The 20838-nt window shown below is 43.0% G+C and overlaps 1 protein-coding gene across 1 annotated transcript; it reads right to left on the minus strand.

Moving 5' to 3' along the window:
* Nucleotides 1-9679: 9679 nt before the first annotated feature.
* On the minus strand, nt 9680-20478 carry Zbtb8b (zinc finger and BTB domain containing 8B). The gene is made up of 3 exons (XM_076863362.2): nt 19497-20478; nt 12137-12315; nt 9680-9997 (listed from the first exon to the last, which is right to left on the minus strand). The coding sequence occupies exons 1-3, from the start codon at nt 20476-20478 to the stop codon at nt 9680-9682; spliced, it is 1479 nt and encodes a 492-aa protein (XP_076719477.1).
* Between the last annotated feature and the right edge of the window lie 360 nt (nt 20479-20838).

The following is a 20838-nucleotide window of genomic DNA, read 5'->3' on the forward strand; positions in this document are numbered from 1 at the left end:
AAAACAGGCAAGGAAACTGGTCAAAGAATATGACCCACCAGGCAGCCTTAGTCCTTCCTTTTTAATTTCAGATGATCTGAGATTTCCTGAGAAATTCATCAAGTTATGCATTTTTTTTAGTTGTTGATAGGCCTTTATGTATTTATATGGGATGCTGAGAATCGAACCTAGTGCCTCACACATGGTAGACAATGCACTACCGCTGAGCCCCAGCCCCAGCCCAAGTTATGCATTTTTTAAAAAATATTTTTTAGTTGTAGTTGGACACAATACCTTTATTTTGTTTATTTATTTTTATGTGGTGCTGAGGATCGAACCCAGGGCCTCACATGTGCTAGGCGAGGGCCTCACACTAGGCGAGAGCTTTACTGTTGAGCCACAACCCCAACCCTAGTTATGCATTTTAATTTAAAATGAATCCTCGTAAAACTCCTCTCAAGGGGCCAGGGTTGTAGCTCAGAGGTAGAGTGCTTGCCCAGCAGCACTACTTCTAGGTATTTTTAGATTGGTTAAGTGGTAATCTGATTTGCTGATAACTGTTGTATATCATTGCAGATCTTTACCGAAAATGAGTTTTTGCAGATTTATTAAAATTCATTGAGTCAAGATATACTTAAAATATGTTGTCACTCAATACCAAAAATAATATGTGGGCTGCTGAACTAAAGATATGTGGTTTTGTTTCAAATAAGATTGTTCCTTTCGAATTCCCAAAATCATGTACAAATTATGTTTCAAAAATCAGTTATAAATGTAGCCTGTAATCCCAGCATCTCAGGAGGTTGAGGCAGAAGGCTTGCTAGTCCAAAGCCAGCCTCAGCAAATGTGAGGCACTAAGCAACTCAGTGAGACCCTATTTCTAAATAAAATACAAAATAAGGCTGGGGATGTGGCTCAGTGGTTGAGTATCCTTGAGTTCAATCCTTGGTATACCAAAAATCTTTTTTTTTTAATATTTATTTTTTAGTTGTAGTTGGACACAATATCTTTATTTTATTTATTTATTTTCATGTGGTGCTGAGGATGGAACCCAGGGCCTCACATTTGCTAGTCGGCGAGCACTCTATCACTGAGCCATAACCCCAGTGCCACCCAATTTTTTTTAAAAAAAAGCAAAAAAGACTGGAAATGTAGTTCATTGGTAAAGCACCCCTGGTTCAATCTTCAGTACCAGAATAAAATAAAATATACAGATGTTGGGAAAAGTAATTTCTAGAAAATGCTGGATAGTTTTTACTTTTGAAAGTTTTTACAAATAAAGCAAATACATTAAAATCAAATGATATATGTTAAAAAATAACTGGACAATGGAAATTTCCATTTGTATTATTTGTATGTTCAATTCTGGTTATGTTGTTGTAGATACTCGTGGGTATTATAGAACAAAAAGATTAGATTAACTATCCTATGTTCTACTTAAGACTCCCCCCTCCCTGTCTAAGCATCACAAGAATGCAGGCCCTGATCACACAAGGCATATTTGATCATATCAGGCCCAAACAGCATTTTTGTCTAATAGGTAACCAAAGAAAAAGTGCTGTCTGTGGATGTTCTCTCTTGTCTGTCCAGACATGCCTGCTATTGGCTTTGGCCTGTCAGGACCTGGTTTGTAGGGACTAGAAACTATAGTCATTTCATCTCCAGAGTAAAATGGAGTTGCACGAGACCATCTCTAGGGTCCTTTCCAGCCCTCAGATCCTGTGACTGAATGGTCCTGTCCTACATCTATCCTGAGTTCTGCAGTATCAGCTAGTTCACAGCCAACCAAGACCCAATCCACTGGGCTCTCTCCGCATGTCACAGCAATAATGCTTTTGTTTTATTACACTAGATCAATATAATGGAAAGTTATTTGTTGTTTTAATTTTATTTTTAATTGACAAATAATATATATACACACATTATAGATAGTTTTTTTGAAATAAGAAAGCAATAGCATCTGGCGCATATTTTCTAAAGACTAGAGATATTCTGAAACGTGTATACAATTTTTATACATCTGAATAAAACAGGTTATTTAAACACTGTTAATGTCCAAAGCCACCATGTTTAGAAAAGGCAGGGTGTTTCAGAAACTGTTTAAATTGCTTATAAATAGAAGTTTACGGAATGGGATGATCACAACAGCAGCAGCTTAGATAAGAAAGCCTTCTCCAAGGCTGTGAGACTGGGCTAGGAGTTCTAGGTGTCACGCCCCACACTACATTATAATTGCTTACCTGCTGGGCTCCTGATGGCACGCTGCAAGATCCTTCCAGGCAGGGATTGGGCAGGCTCATTAAAGACACCATAGTGAATGACCCATGGTTAGGACTCTATAAATAATTGTGGATAACTGTTGAATAAATAAACAGCTGTCCTCACTTATTGATGTGCCAAGAGCAATTGAAGGAGGCAAGAGTAGCAATACATGATGCAGCAGTGACGGGGACCGTGACCTGGAGCCCAGTGCTTGCTGATTCCTAGCAGGACATGGATTCCCCTCAAAGTATGACTGATGTAACCCTCAGAAATTTCCATTAAATCATGTCCCTATAGTATGACATACTGTACTTGCCAACTACAAATAGCACCAAGGGATATATGACATTTTGATGGGGCCATTTTGACTATTTAGCCAACTCTTCCACCTGCCTCAGTAAAATTTATAAACACTACATTAATCATAAACAGCTAAGCACAAAGAATGAATATTATTCAAATGAAGAGAAATGTTGGCTGCCTTCTCACAGGAAACTCCTCTGGCTCTATTTTATAAGAATTAGGTGGAGGAGCCGGGTGCGGTGGTGCATGCCTATAATCCCAGCAGCTCTGGAGGCTGAGGCAGGAGGATTGTGAATTCAAAGCCAGCCTTAGCATCAGCAAGGCCCTAAACAACTCAGTGAGACCCTGTCTCAAAGTAAAATGCAAAATAGGGCTGAGGTGTGACTCAGATGTGGCTCAGTCCAGTGCCCTGAGTTTAATTCCCAGTCTCCCCACCACCTGCAAAAAAGAATTACTTGGAGGACTGGAGTTGTAACTCAGAGACAGAGTGTTCACCTAGCACGTGTGGGGCCCTGAGTTGGATCCTCAGCACCATATAAAAATTAATTAATTAATTAATTAATAAACTGGATGTTTGGAACACTGGGACCTGATATATATATATATATATATATATATATATATATATATATATATATATATATATATATATATTTTTTTTTTTTTTTAAATTAGGTGGAATATCTTTGTGCAGTTGCTTCACATACTGTTAGGTAAGGATTAACAAAATCTATTCCCCTTTTGCTGAGATTTTGACCTTTGGTTAAATTTTCTAGCTCTGTTCGCCTGGCAACATAATAGAGTCATCTATCAACTATGTTTCCAGGCAACATTACATATAGGAGAATGACCCCTATGTGGTAAATTGCATCTGGGCTGGGAGAACTAGAAATGCCTGAGGAGAAGCCACAGCTTTGGGCTTCCCCAACTGGTGACTCTTAGAACAAGCCTGGAGACCCAGGAGGCTATGTCTAAGACATCTATGTTGTTCTAAGAGATAATTGCTCCCATGAGACAAGAAGCTTCTAAGCTAGGGCAGCCTCCACATTAATACCTGATCTGTCTCCCTGCACATGAGCTATGCCACATGGACAGCTGCAGGGACTCCCATAGAACAACAGCTGGTCTGCTCTGCTGCCAAGCTGTACTTCCCACTCTATAGCCTTCTACGTGACACTGATGCCAAGGGTGGCAGTTTATGAGTCTGAATGTTTCTAAACATTCAGCTGAGCCTCAGTAGGCCCCTAGAAGGCACTGCAGTACCGTTTGCTTGGCTTCCTGGTAAAGTAGCTGTTCCACAGGAGCTACAGACAATAGTAAAAGATGTGCAACTTCTGGTAGTTGTTTTCTGCTTCCAACGAAAATCCTGACCATACCCTTCACAGATATAATCCATCTCCATATCAAGTCACCAAGACATGTATCTCAAATGGATACTTCCCCTAAAAATCCCCAAGCTTGTCACTACTAAACCTTCTTCCTTATAGTACACAATCCCCACCATAACTTTCACTGACTTTACTTTTCTGACAAAGGTCCAAAAACTGAATGATGGGTATAAAAAGTACTTCCCTAAAACCACAGCTGTTAATGAAGAATTGGTAATAGCAAAATTATCTCCCTGGAGGGTCAAAATGGATGTCCTCTTTCAGTAGTAATGATTCTTTGTCATCTAATCATGATGTGAGTTACTGTCACTTTCTAAAATAGAGACATTTTAGAAATCAACCAAACTACTCCTATCCACCCACCCCCACCAAAAGTTTCACTTATCTCTACAGAAGCATCTTTAGAAGAAAACAATTCAAATTTCCAGCACTACAATGAAAGGTTTGAGAAACAGAGTAATACAGGGTAGAAAGATAGACCTATAAAGAAGCAAAAGTCAACAAAATATTGTTCATTATAAGCAACCAAATAAAGGGCCCCTTTTTTGGGGTTAGAAGATCATGTGAGCAATCGCATGAAAGCACAAGGCAAGCCACACAGACCAATGACAACAGGAAGTACAGCAGCAATGCTCAAAACAGTGTGACAGGGACTTCTTACCCACCCAACCCTCTGCCCCTCCCTAGCCCCTTATGCTAGACTTCACATAGATAATTCTATTCTCAATGCACAAGGGACACACAAGCAAACCTAGAGAAGCTAATGAAAGTATGACTCCGTGGACCAAAGGCCACTACAGTCTTGCCACTACTCTCAGAATTGGTGCATGTAGCCCCTACCCATTGCCTTCCTCGCAGTGGGGTTTGTTGCAACATCAATTAACAACAAAAAAACCCATCACAGTACCCTGAATCACCAGAACACTCAATTCCACAACATTCTGTAGATCGCTAGGTCAGCAGTTTCCTTAAAGAATCTGCAGAGACTAGTGGCCACCAAAATATTTACATCCTTTTGCCAAATGATCAGAACCTATGATGTGCAGTTTCATTTCTTAATTATTATAGTTACAGGTCCTTTTTACACTCTTTCCCAACACTTGGCAAGGGGAACCCCCATCTCTCAAGAGAAACAGCTTCCTAAGAACACCAATTTTGAATTCCATTATAAGAATCCTGTTCCCATCCATGCAATGTAGCTATTGTGAGACAAAAATATCCCTTTGTGAACTTAAACTGAATGTGCCAGAATGATGCTGGAATATAAATGAAATTAGTAATAGTCTGTTTGGGGCCCAACTATGAATTTACTTATTATAAAAATATCACTGTGGGCTGGGGATGTGGTTCAGTGGCAGAGAACTGGCCTAGCACGTGTGAGGCACTGGGTTCCATCCCCAGTCCTGAGAGAAAGGAAAAAAAAATCACCAACTCCATGAATGAAACCTCAAATTCATTATGATTGTAAATACTGACCATCAAATATGATATAAATTTAAATGACAACCTTTTTATGATTTGATGATCCAAAGGAAGTATCTCCTTTAAAAGTGAAAAAATTCAGCAATCCAGTTATACCCAGTGACTGGTCATATCGTGTATCACACACAAACTTCAGACAGTCGACCAGGAATGTCACAACCTGAGATATCATGGAAGAAAGAAAATCTTTTCCATATTAAGCTTCACATTCTGTTTTGCTCCTAATGATTCTGCTACTTTAAAATTTAACAAAAATGAACAGAGACAATTGTTCTGGTAGAGGAATCAGAGTCAAGATTTCTAAGTCTCTGAATCATAAACCTAAACCAAGCTGTGAACCATCTGGCCTCAGTAACTGAACACAAAATTAAGTTCACACATTAAAGGTCATTTAAAAAAAAAAATCTTACCATATCTTACAGCAGAGTGTTATGGCTTGGATCTGAAATGCCCCCAAACACTGGTGTGTTGAAGGCTTGGTCCCCAAGGCAAAGTGTTCAGAAGTGAGACCTTTGGAAGGTGATTGGATCAAACTACCTTAATTAGTTAATCCACTTGATGGATTCTGGGCTGTTGGGAAGTGGTTAAAAAAAAAACAACCCTAGGAGGTGGGGCCTAATTGGAGGAAGTAGGTCCTGGGGCGGGGGCATGCACTTAAAGGCTATGTTTTTGTCCCCTGTACCTTCCTCTTCTCTTTGCTTCCTGGCAGCCCTGAGGTGAACAGTTTTGCTTCACTACACCCTCCCCACCCCTACATTCTGCCTCAACCCAGGCCCAGAAACAACGGAGCCAAGTGACCATGAACTAAAATCTCCAAATGTGAGCCAAGATAAATCTTTCCTCCTTTTAAGTTTTTTCTCAGGCATTGTATCACAGCAACAGCAAGCTGACAAATACCCACAGTTTTTCAACCTTGGTACTACTGATGTCTTGAACTATGTGATTCTTTGCTGTGAGGCCACTGACCTACATATTGTAGAATGTTTATTAGCATTCCTAGTCTTTATCTATTAGATACCAGCAGCACCCTGCCCCATGTCCTAACAACTGAAAACAACTCCAGACATTGCCAAATGTCCTCTGTGGGGCAAAATCACTGTCAACTGAAAATCAATGTCTTACAATGAAACTTTACCAAATGATATGAATAGGTTACAGGATCACTGAAGAGAATCAAGGCTCTTCCAGAAAAGGCAGACAGAAGTTGAACTGTGAGGTAGAAAAGTAGTATTTTTTAATACATTTATTTTACTTATTTATATGTGGTGCTGGGGATTGAACCCAGGGCGTCACATGTGCTAAGCAAGTGCTCTACCACTGAGCCACAACCCCAGTCCAGAAAAGTAGTATTAAAACATTAGAAGTTGCCGGGCACATTGGCACATGCCTGTAATCCCAGCAGCTTGGGAGGCTGAGACAGGAGTATCTCGAGTTCAAAGCCAGCCTCAGCAAAAGTGAGGTGCTAAGTAACTCAGTGAGACCCTGTCTCTAAATACAATACAAAATAGGGCTGGGGAAGTGGCTCAGTGGCCAAGTGCCCTTGAGTTCAATCCCCGGTACCCTCCAACAACAACAACAACAAAATATCAGAAATAAATTGGGTGTGATAGTACATATTTGTAATCCCAGTTTTTTAGGAAGCTAAGGCTGGAGGGTCCTGAGTTCAACGCCAGCCTGGACAAAATAGTGAGACCACCTCCATCTAAAAAAAAAAAAAATCAGAAATAAATTAAAAAGAAAATAAAAATATTAAATATAAGTCCTTATAAAACAAGTCTAAACACCCATCTAAGTTTTCTTTTGCAGGACTGGGATTGTGGCTCAGCGGTAGAGCACTCCCTTAGCACAGGCGGGACCCAGGTTCGATCCTCAGTACCACATAAAAATAAAGGCATTGTGTTGTGTCCATCTACACCTAAAAAAAAGTTTTCCTTTGTTAAAATCCCTTTTTTGAGGAGCTGGGGTTGTGGCTCAGTGGTAGACTGCTTGCCTAGCATGTATGAGGCACTGGGTTCGATTCTCAGCACTGCATATAAATAAATGAATAAAATAAAGGCCCATCAACGTCTAAAAAATAAAAATAATCAATTTTTTGAAATTATAGCTAATATTTCCATTTCATGTAAGAAGTATTTCTGGTCTCTGATAATTTTCAATGTATAACTCTTGATTTAGAACAACTATTTTTCTGACAGTTTGTGGTGAGAGACCAATTTTTAAATTTCCAATCTTCTGCATGGCCTAGTATCTAGTCTTTGTACAGTATGGCTCACAGCTGGCCATGCCATGCCTGAGCTGGCCCATACCTGGTTGAAGAATAGGCCACTGATCAATTGTATGGCTATCACAAGACCAAAGTGTTATAAAAGTTTCTAACCAAGCATGGAGGTGCACATTTATAATCCCAGCAACTTGGAAGGCTGAGGCAGAATGTTTGTGTGTGTGAGTTCAAAGCCAACATAAGCAATTTAGTGAGGCCCTAAGAATATTAACAAGACCCTGTCTCAAAATATAAAAAGGACTGGGGATGTGGCTCACTGGTAAAGCACACTGGGTTCAATCCCAGAACCAAAAAAAAAAAAATTTTTTTTTTTTTTTTTCTATATACTCTTAATTCCTGACTGTCCTGTCTGGTAGAGTGCTTGTTTAGCATGCAAGAGGCCCTGGATTCAATGCTCAGTACCACAAACAAACAAACAAGGACAATAAAAAAGCCCTCTTTAACCCTTCAGGAACCAGACCAACACCTACAAGCCAATTTACAATTTACACTTGCTCTTGATTTTTTGTTTTTGTTCAAGAGGCAGAAAGAAAAGTTGATTTTACATCCTTTTGAAACACACTATATGAAAAATTAAAGGCAAAGGGATTTTTTAAAATCCATTTTGGATACTTTAAGACAAAATTTGAAAGTGCATTCAAGTACATCCTTTGTCCCTAATGTCTCCTAAAGAGTATGCTCTTTAACCCTTTAAAGATGTTCAGCCTCTTCTGTTAGAATGATCATACAGCTGCAGCATAGATAAAAAGCAGATTGCTTCAAAACCTGTTCAATTAATTTTCTGTTTCCTTAGAGAGGGTCTTTTAAAAGGTAAATGAGGGCTGGAGCTGAGGCTCAGTGTAGCACACTTGCCTGGCATGTGTAAGGCCCTGGGTTCGTTTCTCAGCACCGCATATAAATAAGTAAAAAAAAAAAGATAAATGATTCAGAAATAGAACTTGTTTAGATGGGCTTATAATTTCCTTCCAATTAAAGTTCTGGGCATAGACAAAGTTAAAGAATGAAAGAAATGTCATGGGAAGCTTCATTTCTGTGTTACATAGAGATGTCCTTTGGAAATGGCTGGAACAAGTAGGGCAGCAATTTGAGTTTTGCCCAAGTAACTTGCTTTATGATCTCAGAACAGGTTATTTGTGTGTTTAGAATTGCTGAATACCAAACCAGACAGGGAAACCATCCAGCCCTGGCTCACGGCTCCCTTCTTGGGAATTATAATATAATATTATGAAATATAATTCAACTGGGCAAGTGGGATGCCCTAATGAACCTTTCAGTTCATTTCCAGGGTTTTCTGCACATAAATACTCCCAGTCTTTAAGACTATAGTTTTGGAGTACCTTTTATGATCATGTAGTCAGTCTGTTTTATATCAAAGAAACATTCCCTTGAATACATTGCCAGAAAATTAAAATGTGGAAATCTTTAGCACAGGCTTGACGAAGGGAAGACTGATCCCAAAACTTAATGTAGTCTTGCCTACTGGAGAAAAAGGATGTTAAAAAAGGGATGCAGAGGATTGGGACAATGTGAAAACAAGCATCTGGATTTTCTTATCTTCCTCTTAACCAGAGGTTGGATGCACAGCAGGAAAAACAGGAAAACTTTGGGCTACCCTCATTTCACTCAGAATTAAGGAGTGGTCAGCAATTCACAGAAATGGAGGGTACCACACTAAAAAGTTATCAGTCTTGGGCTGGGGTTGTGGCTTAGTGGTAGAGCACTTGCCTCAAATATGTGAGGCACTGGGTTCGATTCTCAGCACCACATATAAATAAATGAATAAAATAAAAATAAACTTTTTAAAGTTATCAGTCTTAAATCACAAAATTCGGCCTCTACTGGGTAGCCTAACAAAAATGCAATTATAATCACAATGAAAAAAAAAAAAGTTCCTCCCAGGGTTGCACAATATTGAACCAATGGGGGCTTTTGCCGCAGAATGAGCAAGAATGCATTCTAAGATGTCTTCCCCACCCATTTATTGCTATGTCAGTGTCTTCCGCTCTGATGCACTGGATTGAATTTGTGGTTTGTCATCAGAATCCTCTCCGGTGGGGTCGTTCTCCTCGCCAGACTCCACATAGATTGGCCAGTCATTGTCTGTGTCACTCTTCTCTTGGCTTTCAGATGACGCCTCCACCAGGCTAAGGTTGATGGGCATCAAATCGTCATCGTCATCATGAGTGTCTGAAACACAGGTGCAGCTGTCACACAACCCAAAGCGCCGCAGCCCCTGAGAAAGGTGGCTCGTGAAGGTTCTTCTGCAGCCCTTGCAGATGATTGGGCGGTTAGATCTGTGTACCTATGATCACAAAAAGACACAGTAAATATCACGGAAAAGGGGTTGAGCCAAGGTCCACAGGCCTCATGTGATCTGGCCCCTGCCTGACCCTCCAGCCTCACTTCATGTCCTCTCCCCCTTGCTTTCTCTGCAGAGTCTCAGTCTCGCCAAGGTCCTTTCCACCCCAGGATCACTGGATGTGTTGGAGTGTTCCCCCTTCCCATCTCCAGCTCCTCGCTCTTCCCTAATGCCTTTCAAGAAAGTTGTCCCTGATGCTCTGAGCCAGCTTAGGGTTCCCAGCTATATATTCTCACCTATGCTTCTTCCTTTGTTGTATGCCTCATAAATCATTGACAAAATTCAGTATACTGTAGGCTTTCAGGGGCAGGGACAGAAGCTATCTCATTCATTACTGAATTTCTAGTTCTTGGCACATAAAGGGCATTCAATGAACTGATTAGGATTGATGCTAGGGATTGAACTCAGGGACTTGCATGTGCTGGGCAAACACTCCACCACTGAGCTGAACCCTTAGCTCTTTAAAAATTTGAGACAGGGTCTTGCTAAGTTGCTCAGGGTGGCATTGAATTTGCCATCCCTCTGCCTCAGCTTCCCAAGGAGCTGGGATTACAGGTATGTGTCACTCCCTCTGTATAAGGAAATATCTTTTTTTTTTTTTTTTTTTTTGGTGGTGCTGGGGATTGAACCCAGGGCCTTGTACACTCAAGGCAAGCACTCTACCAACTGAAGTATATCCCCAGCCCCAGGTAATGTGTGCACTCTATAGGGACTCCAGGGTACAGCAGCTCTGAGAACCAGGATACATACAAGAGAGAGGGACAAGAAAGACTGATAAAGACAACCAACAATGATAGCATCTAGTGGGTGTAAAGTAGCATCTCAGTTGGCTTTGATTTGCATTTACCCTATAAGTAATAATGGTGAGCATCTTTACAGGTGCTCATTGGCCATTTGCATGTCTTTTTATTAGAGAAATACCTACTCAAATTCTTTGACCATGTTTAACTAAATTATGGCTTTTTAATTGTTTCATTGTAAGAGTTCTTTAAATTTTTCAGACCCTTATCAAACATGTGCCTTGCAGAGATTTTATCTCATTCTATGGGTTTTTGCATTTTGGGGGGGGGGGCGGGGGTACCAGGGATTGAACTCAGGAGCACCTGACCACTGAGCCACATCCCCAGTCCTATTTTGTATAATTTTTAGAGACAGGGTCTCACTGAGTTGCTTTAGCATCTCACCATTGCTGAAGCTGGCTTTGAACTCATGATTCTCCCGTCTCAGCCTCCAAAGCTGCTAGGATTACAGGCGTGCACCACTGTACTCGGCTCATTCTTTTTTTTTTTTTTTTTTTGGTGGGTGGGGGCAGTGCTGGGGATGGAATGCAAGGCCTCGTGCATGCTAGGCAAGCGCTCTACCACTGAGCTACATTCCCTGGCCTTATTTTGGCTTTTCCAAAGATTAACTGCCTTGCTCAGAGATGACCATAAATGCAGAGTCTTTCTAAATGGCTGGAAGGTTCTGTGGCTGGTGGGAATCACCAGCTCACATGAAAATAGAATCCTAGGGGCAGCTAGATAGAAGAGGGGTACCTTTGGGTTGAAGCCCTTTTTGCTGCCTACAGGTAGCCTTATAAATGGTAACATACCCTTCCTCTACCCCCAGGGGAAACTGAGGATGCAGGTTATCTCTGGGATCACACCAGTGGGAAGATCCCCACTTCCCTGTCCAAGCCCTGTTGTTCTCTGCCTTTTGACAACCATTCCTAAGCAGGATCTAAAAGTCCTTGACTCTCTCTGTAGAAAACTAGTCTGTGTGGCAAGGCCCTAATGGGGATGTGGCTCAATGACAAAGTGCCCCTAGGTTCAGTTCCCAACAGAAAGGGGTCTGGGGGGCGGGGGAGAGTGAAAGAAAGAGGAGGAAGGAAGGAAGGAAGGAAAGAAAACCAGTCTGATATCATCTGTGTTTTAGTTTCTCTAAGTGCTAACAGCCCAGCTTTAATTCAGTAGGAGAAATATGTTCAAAATTCTCTGATAATACCTCAGAGGACAGAGAAGGGAAAGACAAGCTGCTTTACTCTTACATTACGTAATATCAGGAGCTGCCCCTGCCAGAAGAGCCCTGGGGCGGGGCACTTACGCTCAGGGCGTGGCTCCGCAGGTGCTCCTGCCTGGTGAACCTCTTCCCGCAGGTCTCGCATGGGTAGGGCCGCTCGCCAGTGTGCGAGCGGATGTGCCGCTTGAGGATGCCCTTCTGTTTGGCAGTGTAAGGGCAGAAAGGACACTTGTGCAGCTTGATGGGGACGACCAACACGTCACCTGTAGAACCCAATGGATTGATTTAGCGGTACCTTAAGCCGCGGAAACCCTGGCCACCCTCTGATGGATGGGATCCTGAGCTGGGGGATTCCATCAGCCCAGACTCACAGGGAGGGTATCAAAAGACCAGCCTAACTCCAGCTCTGGCTCCCAGTCAGCCAGATGGTAAGGTGGGCTTCTGACACTAGATTGCAGGAACCGCCACAGACACAGCTCTCACACTTCTCTGTGATTCACAGTTGGGAAATACATCCCAGGACACAGTATCTTCACATGGAGAGCTGGAGATGCTTCCTGAAACATACTCCCTCTGGTATGTCTATTCTGTTTGATTTCATTTTGAGATGGTGAGAAATGAGACCTTGTTAGGGACTGAATTGTGTCCCCCTACAAATTCATACCTTAAAGGCTTAACCCTTAAACTGACTGTATTTGGAGATAAGGCCTTTAAGGGGGTAATTCATGCTAAAAGAGCTCATAAGGGTGGTGCTTAAATGATAGCTCTGGAGGCCCTATAAGAGAAGACACTCGAAATGACTGATCTTTCACTCTATCCCCCTTATTCTGGTCTCCCCTCCCTACCCTAGAGCTCACACAAGCCCCTGTGAGGACACTGTGGGAACTACCATCTGCAAAACAGGAAGAGAGGCCTCACCAGAAACCAACCTTGCCTGCACCTCCACCTTGGACTTCAAGCCTTCCAACTGTGAGAAAATACATTTCTGTTATACTATAAGTATACTTTGTTAGAGTAGTTTGAGAAGAAGACAGACTCTGAATTATCTCATTATCTTCAAAACTGAAAAAATCCTAAGGAGGAACAGACTTCTGGACCAGAATTCATGCCTGGACAACAGTTCCTAAGAATATCTTCCAGGAATATGGACAACAGTTCCTAAGGATATCTTCCAGGGAATATGTAGAAGAGGTCTGCTATAATGCAGACCTTAAGTTGTTTGGAATTCATATTAACTCAATATATCTGAAATCATCAAATACCCCGGAATTCACTTAAATCTTGTTCCAACATTTTTCCCCCACCTTGCTTATACAACCAGTAAGGTGATGTCATGGTTGTCACCCACACATATAAAAACGGTTCCTCTCAGGTCTTCTGAGTTGCACTTACTGCAATATTCTGAGATTTATTCCTTCTATCTGTGCCCTTCAGGATTCACAACTTTGGTCATCATATCCATGGGGACACTAGTGACTCAAACCTTTTGGGTAGAGAAAACTGGGTTAACACAAGTTCAAGGTCAACCTCAGCAACTTAACAAGGCCCTGTCCCCAAATAAAAAATAAAAATGGCTGGGGATGTAGCTCAGGGGTTAAACACCCTTTAGTTCAATCCCCATTGCCAAAAAATAAAATAATAATAATAATAATAGAGAGAGATGGGAGGGTGGATGAAGGAAAGAAGGAAGAAAGAAAGGGAGGTAGGGAGGGAGGAAAAAAAAAAAGAGAGAAAACTGGGTTAAGTCCTGGTTCTATCAATTATTAGCTGTGTGCCCTTGGACTTCTCACTCAACTTCTCTGTGACTTACTTTCCTCATCTGTAAACAGGTAATGACTATCATTCCCACCTCATTGGATTGTGATAAGAATGAAATGAAATTTAACACCTAAAGTGCAGCACCTGGCACATAGCAAGCACTCATAAATATTAGCCATTTTGCCATCATCATCATTTCTTTTTCTTTTCTTTTAAATAAATTTTTATACCTTTATTTTATTTATTTATTTTTATGTGGTGCTGAAGCCAGATTTAAAGTTAGGTAGTCAGTGTAGTTAGGTAAATCGGGTCTAATATCGAGTGAAATCTAAAATGGAGGCCATGCTGGGAATGACTCAGGGAAAACGCAGGACAACTCATGGAATGTTAATGAAGGCCTGAAAAGGCCCTAGGCCAAAGTCCACCTCAAAGAAATGTTAATGGAGCCCAGGAAAACAGCCCCAACAGACTTGGAGATAGCCCATCCCAAAAGGTGATAATTAAGCCCACCTGTAGGCCTCCAACCTACATTCCATCACTGAAAGAACTATAAAAAGGGGAAAGAACAGCCCTTCCACGGATTCCACCTCTTGGGTCCCCTTCTTCCTCCGGGAGAAGTCTTTTCTGCTGTCCTTTAATAAACTTCTAATTTCTACTCTGAGCTTGCCTCGGCGTGCTTCTTTGGTGTTATTCTTCAACATTGGGGAAGCAAGAACTCGTCACCGGTCAACAGCGGTTTCAGTGCTGAGGATTGAACCCAGGGCCTCGCATGTGCTAGGCGAGCGCTTTACTGCTGAGCCACAACCCCAGCCCTATCATCATCATTTCTTTGGCTCTTGTGGTCTCTCTCAACACTGGAGTCACTCTGTCTCTGGGACCACCTCAAGACACCTAATTCTTTTCCAGCTGCGGCAAAAATATGGTAAGGGAATTCCAAGGGAGGGCCCAACATCTTTTGGTGGAGGGGTGGATATATTCTCTTCAGTTTCTGGTTCCCACCCTGATAATGCCTAACATTTTACAAACTATATGGGGACTCTAAAATCTGTTTCCTAAGATAAAGCAGCACCTCATAGCTCAACACCATACATAGGGTGGACTACGATCTTTCTTACTGATCACTCCTATTTCACGGGTAGGTCCTGAGATACCCGTGAAATAGGAGTGATAATCTGTTTCCTGGGATAAAAGCAGCAGCTCATAGTTCATCTTCCTGCCAAATGCCTTTGGCGTTGTGCAGTCTTCCTGTCATTTACCCCCTCAGCTTGGTCTTGGACTATACCCTTGATTATCTACAGGAACATAAAGTAAAATGGGCCCAGCATAAGTCCTGGGGGTGGGGTGGGAAACTGTTAACCATTTCTTCATCAGAAAGGTATGAATTATCTCAGTACTTTCCATTCTCATTCATAATCTAACTTCCCAGTGCAACAACAGTTCCCTTGAATACATATTTACGTCCTAGTTGCTGTGTTTGCAGACATGTGAATATACCTATACAATACCATGTAACACATGTAAAGTTCAAAGTGTTGGAGAAATATAGATAAGAAAGTCAGGATTTCTCTAGGAATTCAGAGGAGATTCCAGAGAAGAGGCGACCTTTGAGCAAGGTTTTGAAGGATGAATGAGTTCACCAGAAGTTCCAGATAAAGGGATCCCAGGTAGAGGAAGAATACATGCTCAAGCATAGAGATTAACGATCATATGGAGTATGAGAAGGGGAATTAGGAATGAGGCTGAGGAAGAGGCAAGAGCCAGACTGTGAGGGTTTCATTCATTTGTTTATTCAGCAAATTTACACTGAGCACCAACTATGTGTAAGGCTTTGTCTTTAGGCCCTGGGGACACAACAGTGAACATTAAGAGACAAAACTACCTGTCCTGGTGGAGCTGACATGTTAAGGAACTGGAACTTTGCTCTATAAACATCTATGATTTTAGGCAGGGCAGGTATATGATCAGATTTTTCATGGTCAGATTTGACTTTTTTTTTTTAATCGGGAATTGACTCCAGGGGCACTCAACCACTGAACCACATCCCCAGACCTTTTTTAATATTTGATTTAGAGACAGGATTTCACTGAGTTGCTTAGGGCCTTGCTAAATTCCTGATACTGGCTTTGAATTTGCAATCCTCCTGCCTCAGCCTCTGGAGCTGCTGGGATTTCAGGCATAGGACACTGCGTCTGGCCAAGTTTGATTTTAAAAGATCCCTCTGGAGACAGTTCAGAGGAAAGATTAAAGGAGGCAAGATTAAAGGTAGGAAGTCGGGGCTGGGGTTGTAGCTCAGTGATAAAATACTTCCTTGCATGTGGAAGGTACTGGGTTCGATCCTGTGCACCACATAAAAATATAATAAAGGTATTTTGTCCATCTACAACTAAAAACATATTTAAAAAAAAAACAGGTAGGAAGTCCAAGTGGGAGGGGATGACTAAAACAGTGGTCCTGGGGTGGACACACTGAGGAGAAGGAAACCAGCAGCACTGATGACCACCTTGCATGTGGGGATCAGGGAAAGAAAAGGCTCTAAATTATGACACAGATTGTGGGTTGGCGACTTGGTGGAGGATGGCAGAGTTGGCAGGGAACACGGGAGGAGAGCAGGTACAGGAGGAACAGGTGTCTGCTTGGATTTCACTGTTTGAGGTGTGTGCAGAGTGTCCACATGGGGATGCCCAGGTCAGACGGTAAATCTGGAGCTGGGGGTGGGGGAAGGACACAGGTTGGAGAGTCCTCCATGGACTGGAATGACTGCCTGGGCTGAGTCCATGCTCCCTGCTGAGCACCTGCTGCCCCTGGGTCAGAGGCAGGGAGGGGCCTCCCTGTGCTTCACTGCCCTTTTCACTCTGTCTCTGCCTCCTTCCTTAAGCCCTGAGACCTCTGAAACTCCTGTCATCAGATGATCCCACTTCTGCCCCTCCCTTAGGGTCACCCAGCCCTAGGCCATCCCATCCTTTAAAGTTGCAATCACCTGGCCTTCAGCAACTCTTGGTTTAATCCTTGGCACGAATACTGAAAACCACCCTTATAATACCCCGGCCTTTCTGTCCCTTGACTTCACCTCCTCTTCTCCAGACCTTTGTTCTCTACCCACATCAGCACCCTGATCCTAGACAACCAACAGATCCCAGGATGCAACTTGCCTACATATTAGAATTACCTGGAACACTTAAAAATATACTGATGTCCAGGGACTGGGGCTGGGACTCAGCAGTAGAGCACTTGCCTCACAGGTGAGGTACTGGGTTTGATCCTCAGCACCACATTAAAATAAATAAACAAAATAAACGTATTGTGTCCATTTACAACTAAACAAAATATTAATATATATTATAAATATATTATTTTATATATATGTGTTTATGTATGTATGTGTATGTGTGTGTGTGTGTGTGTGTGTATATATATATATATATATATATATATATATATATATATATATATTTTATATATTTGTGTGTGTGTGTGTGTGTGTGTGTGTGGTGCTAGGGATCAAACCCAGAATTCACAGATGCTAGGCAAGTGCTCTACTATTGAGCTACAAGTCCAGCATCTTTTTGGGGGGTGGGGGGTTACTGGGGATTGAATCCTGAATCCAGGGGTAGTTAACCACTGAACTACCTCTCCAGCTCTTTTTATTTTTTGATACAGGGCCTCACTAAGTTGCTAAGCCTGGCTGGCCCCAAACTTGCAATCCTCCTGCCTCACCATCCCCCCAAGTCACTGGGATCACAGGCTTGCACCGCTGAGCCTGGCTAGCATCATATTTTTAAAGTGTCCTTCCAAATCTAATGCACAGTCAATGATGAGAATCATGAACCCAGTGCTTTCTACCTAGTCCATACCTGAAACAAGGCAACTTAACAACAACAGCGAAAAATATACAACTGTGTGTTCTGATCTCATTTTTTGTTGTTGTTGATTTGTTTGTTTTGTGGTACTGGGGATTGAATCCAGAGCCTATTGCAAGCAAGTGCTCTACCACCGAGCTACATCACCAACCCTTTTTTAAATGTTGAGATAAGTTCTTGCTAAATTGCCAAGGCTGGCCTCAAACTTGCCATCCTCCTGCCTCAGCCTCCCAAGTAGCTGGGATTACAGGACTGGGCCATCCATCCCACTTCTGATCTCATTTTAAATCCGTGACCACTAACCTCATAAGATCCATTGGTTTTGCCCAGGCATCCTAACTGTTTCTCTGGTTTATTCACTCTTCCACTTTTCTAAGTGACTATTTTAATCCTTCCCTTTGCTCAAAACTCAAACCCCAACTTTTACTCCTCAATTTCAGCAGTTATTCCTACTTCTTAACTCATTGAGAAAAAGAGACATCAAAAGAGAACCTCCTGCGAGGCGTGGTGGCACTGGCTCCCAGCAACACAGGAGGCTGAGGCAAGAGGATCACAAGTTCAAAGTCAGCCTCAGCAACTTAAGTGAGGCAACTAAACAATTCAGCAGACCCTGTCTCCAAAGAAAGACTAAGAAGAGCCTGGGGATGTGGCTTAGTGCTTAAGCCCCTCTGGGTTCAATCCCTGGTACCAAAAAAAAAAAATCTAAAGGACTTCCCATGGCCTGCAAAGCCTGACCTGGTTGACCCTCACCTGGCCTCCTCATCCCTCTACACTCTCAGCCTTGCTCAGCCCACTAAAGCCACTTCAGAATCTGTGCTGTCCCTTTTGTTCACTCACAAGCATGATCATACACATGGACCTTTGCACTTTGCTTTCCCTGTCTGGAACATTCCCTGTTATCTGTACAATTTCTAATCACTATATTCTCTTTCCAATTTACTTCCTAGATGTCCTATCTTCACTAGGAAGCAAAACAATGCAGGCAACCAATGTAGGGTGAACTTTCCAAGAAGAGGAGGGATGCTAGAGCTGGGGTTGAAGAGTCTGGAGGAGATAAGATGACAGGAGGATCTTAGCTTTGATAGTGTCTGCTACATCAGGGATGAGCAATGCAGATTTGTGATTATTGCAGCAACCTCCCAGGGTCCCTGCCCTGTCTCATGCCATCTCGTGTTGAGGCCAAATTAATCTCTCTGAAGCATATATCTGGTCTATTCCAAGCTCACAAATTATCCAAAACTACTCTGTCCTGCAGATAAAGCCTCACTAAGCATTGAGGATTTCCTGCAGTCTGACTCCAATCAATTTTTCCCAGTCTCCTTCTCTTACTCTGGAATGCCATGTCTGTGGAATCTCCAGTAAGAAATCATTCTCTTGGTAGACCACTATGAACATAGAACTCTCTCTCTCAGCGCCAGGAAGAGATGACATCATTTCTAAACATGTCTTATCTTCTCTAAAGACACCATTGGGCCAGGTGTGGTGGCACACACCTATAATTCCAATGGCTCAGGAGGCTGAGGCCAAGAGTATCCAGAGTTCAAAGCCAGCTTCAGGAACTGCAAGGTGCTGAGCAACTCGGTGAGACTCTGTCTATAAATAAAATACAAAACAGGGCTGGGGATGTGGGTCAGTGGTCAAGTACCCCTGAGTTCAATTCCTGATACCTCTGCCCCCGCAAAAAGACACCATTGGTTCTTTGAGGGCTGCATCCATGATGGCAGTGACAAACGACAATGGTGATGGTGAACACGATGATGGAAGAACACAAGGCACAGAAGGTGCATGCTAAATGACCAGCAGAGACGATGAATGTCAATGGAGCTCACCTGAGTCCTCTCCATACCAGTCAGTCTGGACGTCCATCATGGAACTCATAGCTACCCCTGCACCTTCCGGTCTTCCCTCCAGACTCCGAGGGAAGTGATGGTCTGCCTCGTCTTTGCTCGGGACAGCACCATTGCGCAAGAGCGCCTCTAGGAACTGCTTCACGTGGTAGTTACTGTAAGCCAAGTCCATGGTCTGGCCGCTGGGCAAGGCTTCCTCCATGTGGGCCAGACTCAGGGGGGCGGCATACTGCTGCAGCTGTTCACCCACCTCCACCTCTACTTCAGCGGCATCGAATTCTACCTTGGGCTCTACCCGTTTGGGCAGAGTGGCAAAGTCACTATCAGTCGAGCCTCCACTCTGGCTGTCTTTCACCACCAGTTCCAAGGGGTGACAGTCCCCGCAGTCATCGCAAGGAGATTCTGTCGTGTCCACACTCTCTTCTCCCTTGGCTGGAGAGGACACCAAGCTCTTGGTGCCACAGGAGGTCCCCTCCTTGCCTGAACTGGGGCTCTCACTGTCGATCTGATGAGCTGCTGCAGCTGCTGCCGCTGCTGCCGCGGCCGCGGCCACCGCTGCTGCCACTGCGGCCTCCTTCTCCATCTTCCGGCAAATATCAAGGGACGACCGGATGTACGTCTTGCAGAAGTTCACTACGTCGTTCATCTGCAGGTAGCTGGCGGCTGACATGACTTCAATCACATTCTCCCCACACAAATCCAACTTCCCGGAATAAAGGAAATCTAAGATGGTGGAGAAGGCGTCGGAGGTGACGATGTCCAAGGAGGCGGTGCTGTGCCGGCCGCTGTCCTGGATATAGTGAATGAGCAGGGCTCGGAAGTAGCCGCTGTTAGCAAACAAGATGTTCCTGTGGGCCTTGAAGATGCGCCCTTCCACGATGATGCTGCAGTCACAGAAAAAGTCCCTCTTCCGCTGTTCATTCAGCTCCCCCAAGAGCTTGGCATAATAGGACTGCATCTCCATTTCGCCACCAGCTGCTGCGGCTGCTCTGAAGTGGCCTGTATCTCTGCCAAGATTTTTGTTTAAGTTAACTCATAAACTCCAACCTTATAAATAAGATGCTTACTATGTTTTGGCAGTCCGGGGAATTGAACCCAGGAACTCTCTACCACTGAGCTACATCCTCAACCATTTTAATTTTTTTATTTTGAGACAGGGTCTTGCTAAGTTGCCCAGGTTGGACTGGAACTTGCAATCTGCCTGCTTCAGTCTTCCAAACAGCTGGCATTATAGGTGTGTACCACCACACCTGGCAAAATGCTCATTAAAAACATAAAATAAAATTCTTGTAGTTCAGTGTGGTGGTGCATGCCTGTAATCCCA

This window comes from Callospermophilus lateralis, chromosome 7 (assembly GCF_048772815.1).
Source record: "Callospermophilus lateralis isolate mCalLat2 chromosome 7, mCalLat2.hap1, whole genome shotgun sequence".
Taxonomy (NCBI): Eukaryota; Metazoa; Chordata; class Mammalia; order Rodentia; family Sciuridae; genus Callospermophilus; species Callospermophilus lateralis.

Excerpts from the sequence above, each read along its gene's own strand:
- Zbtb8b (XM_076863362.2), bottom strand. The coding sequence starts at position 20,478 with ATGGAGATGCAGTCCTATTATGCCAAGCTCTTGGGGGAGCTGAATGAA. Across the intron at positions 12,316-19,496 it reads CTGGTATGGAGAGGACTCAG|GTGACGTGTTGGTCGTCCCC; the intron begins GTGAGCTCCATT and ends TGGGTTCTACAG. Across the intron at positions 9,998-12,136 it reads TGCGGAGCCACGCCCTGAGC|GTACACAGATCTAACCGCCC; the intron begins GTAAGTGCCCCG and ends TTGTGATCATAG.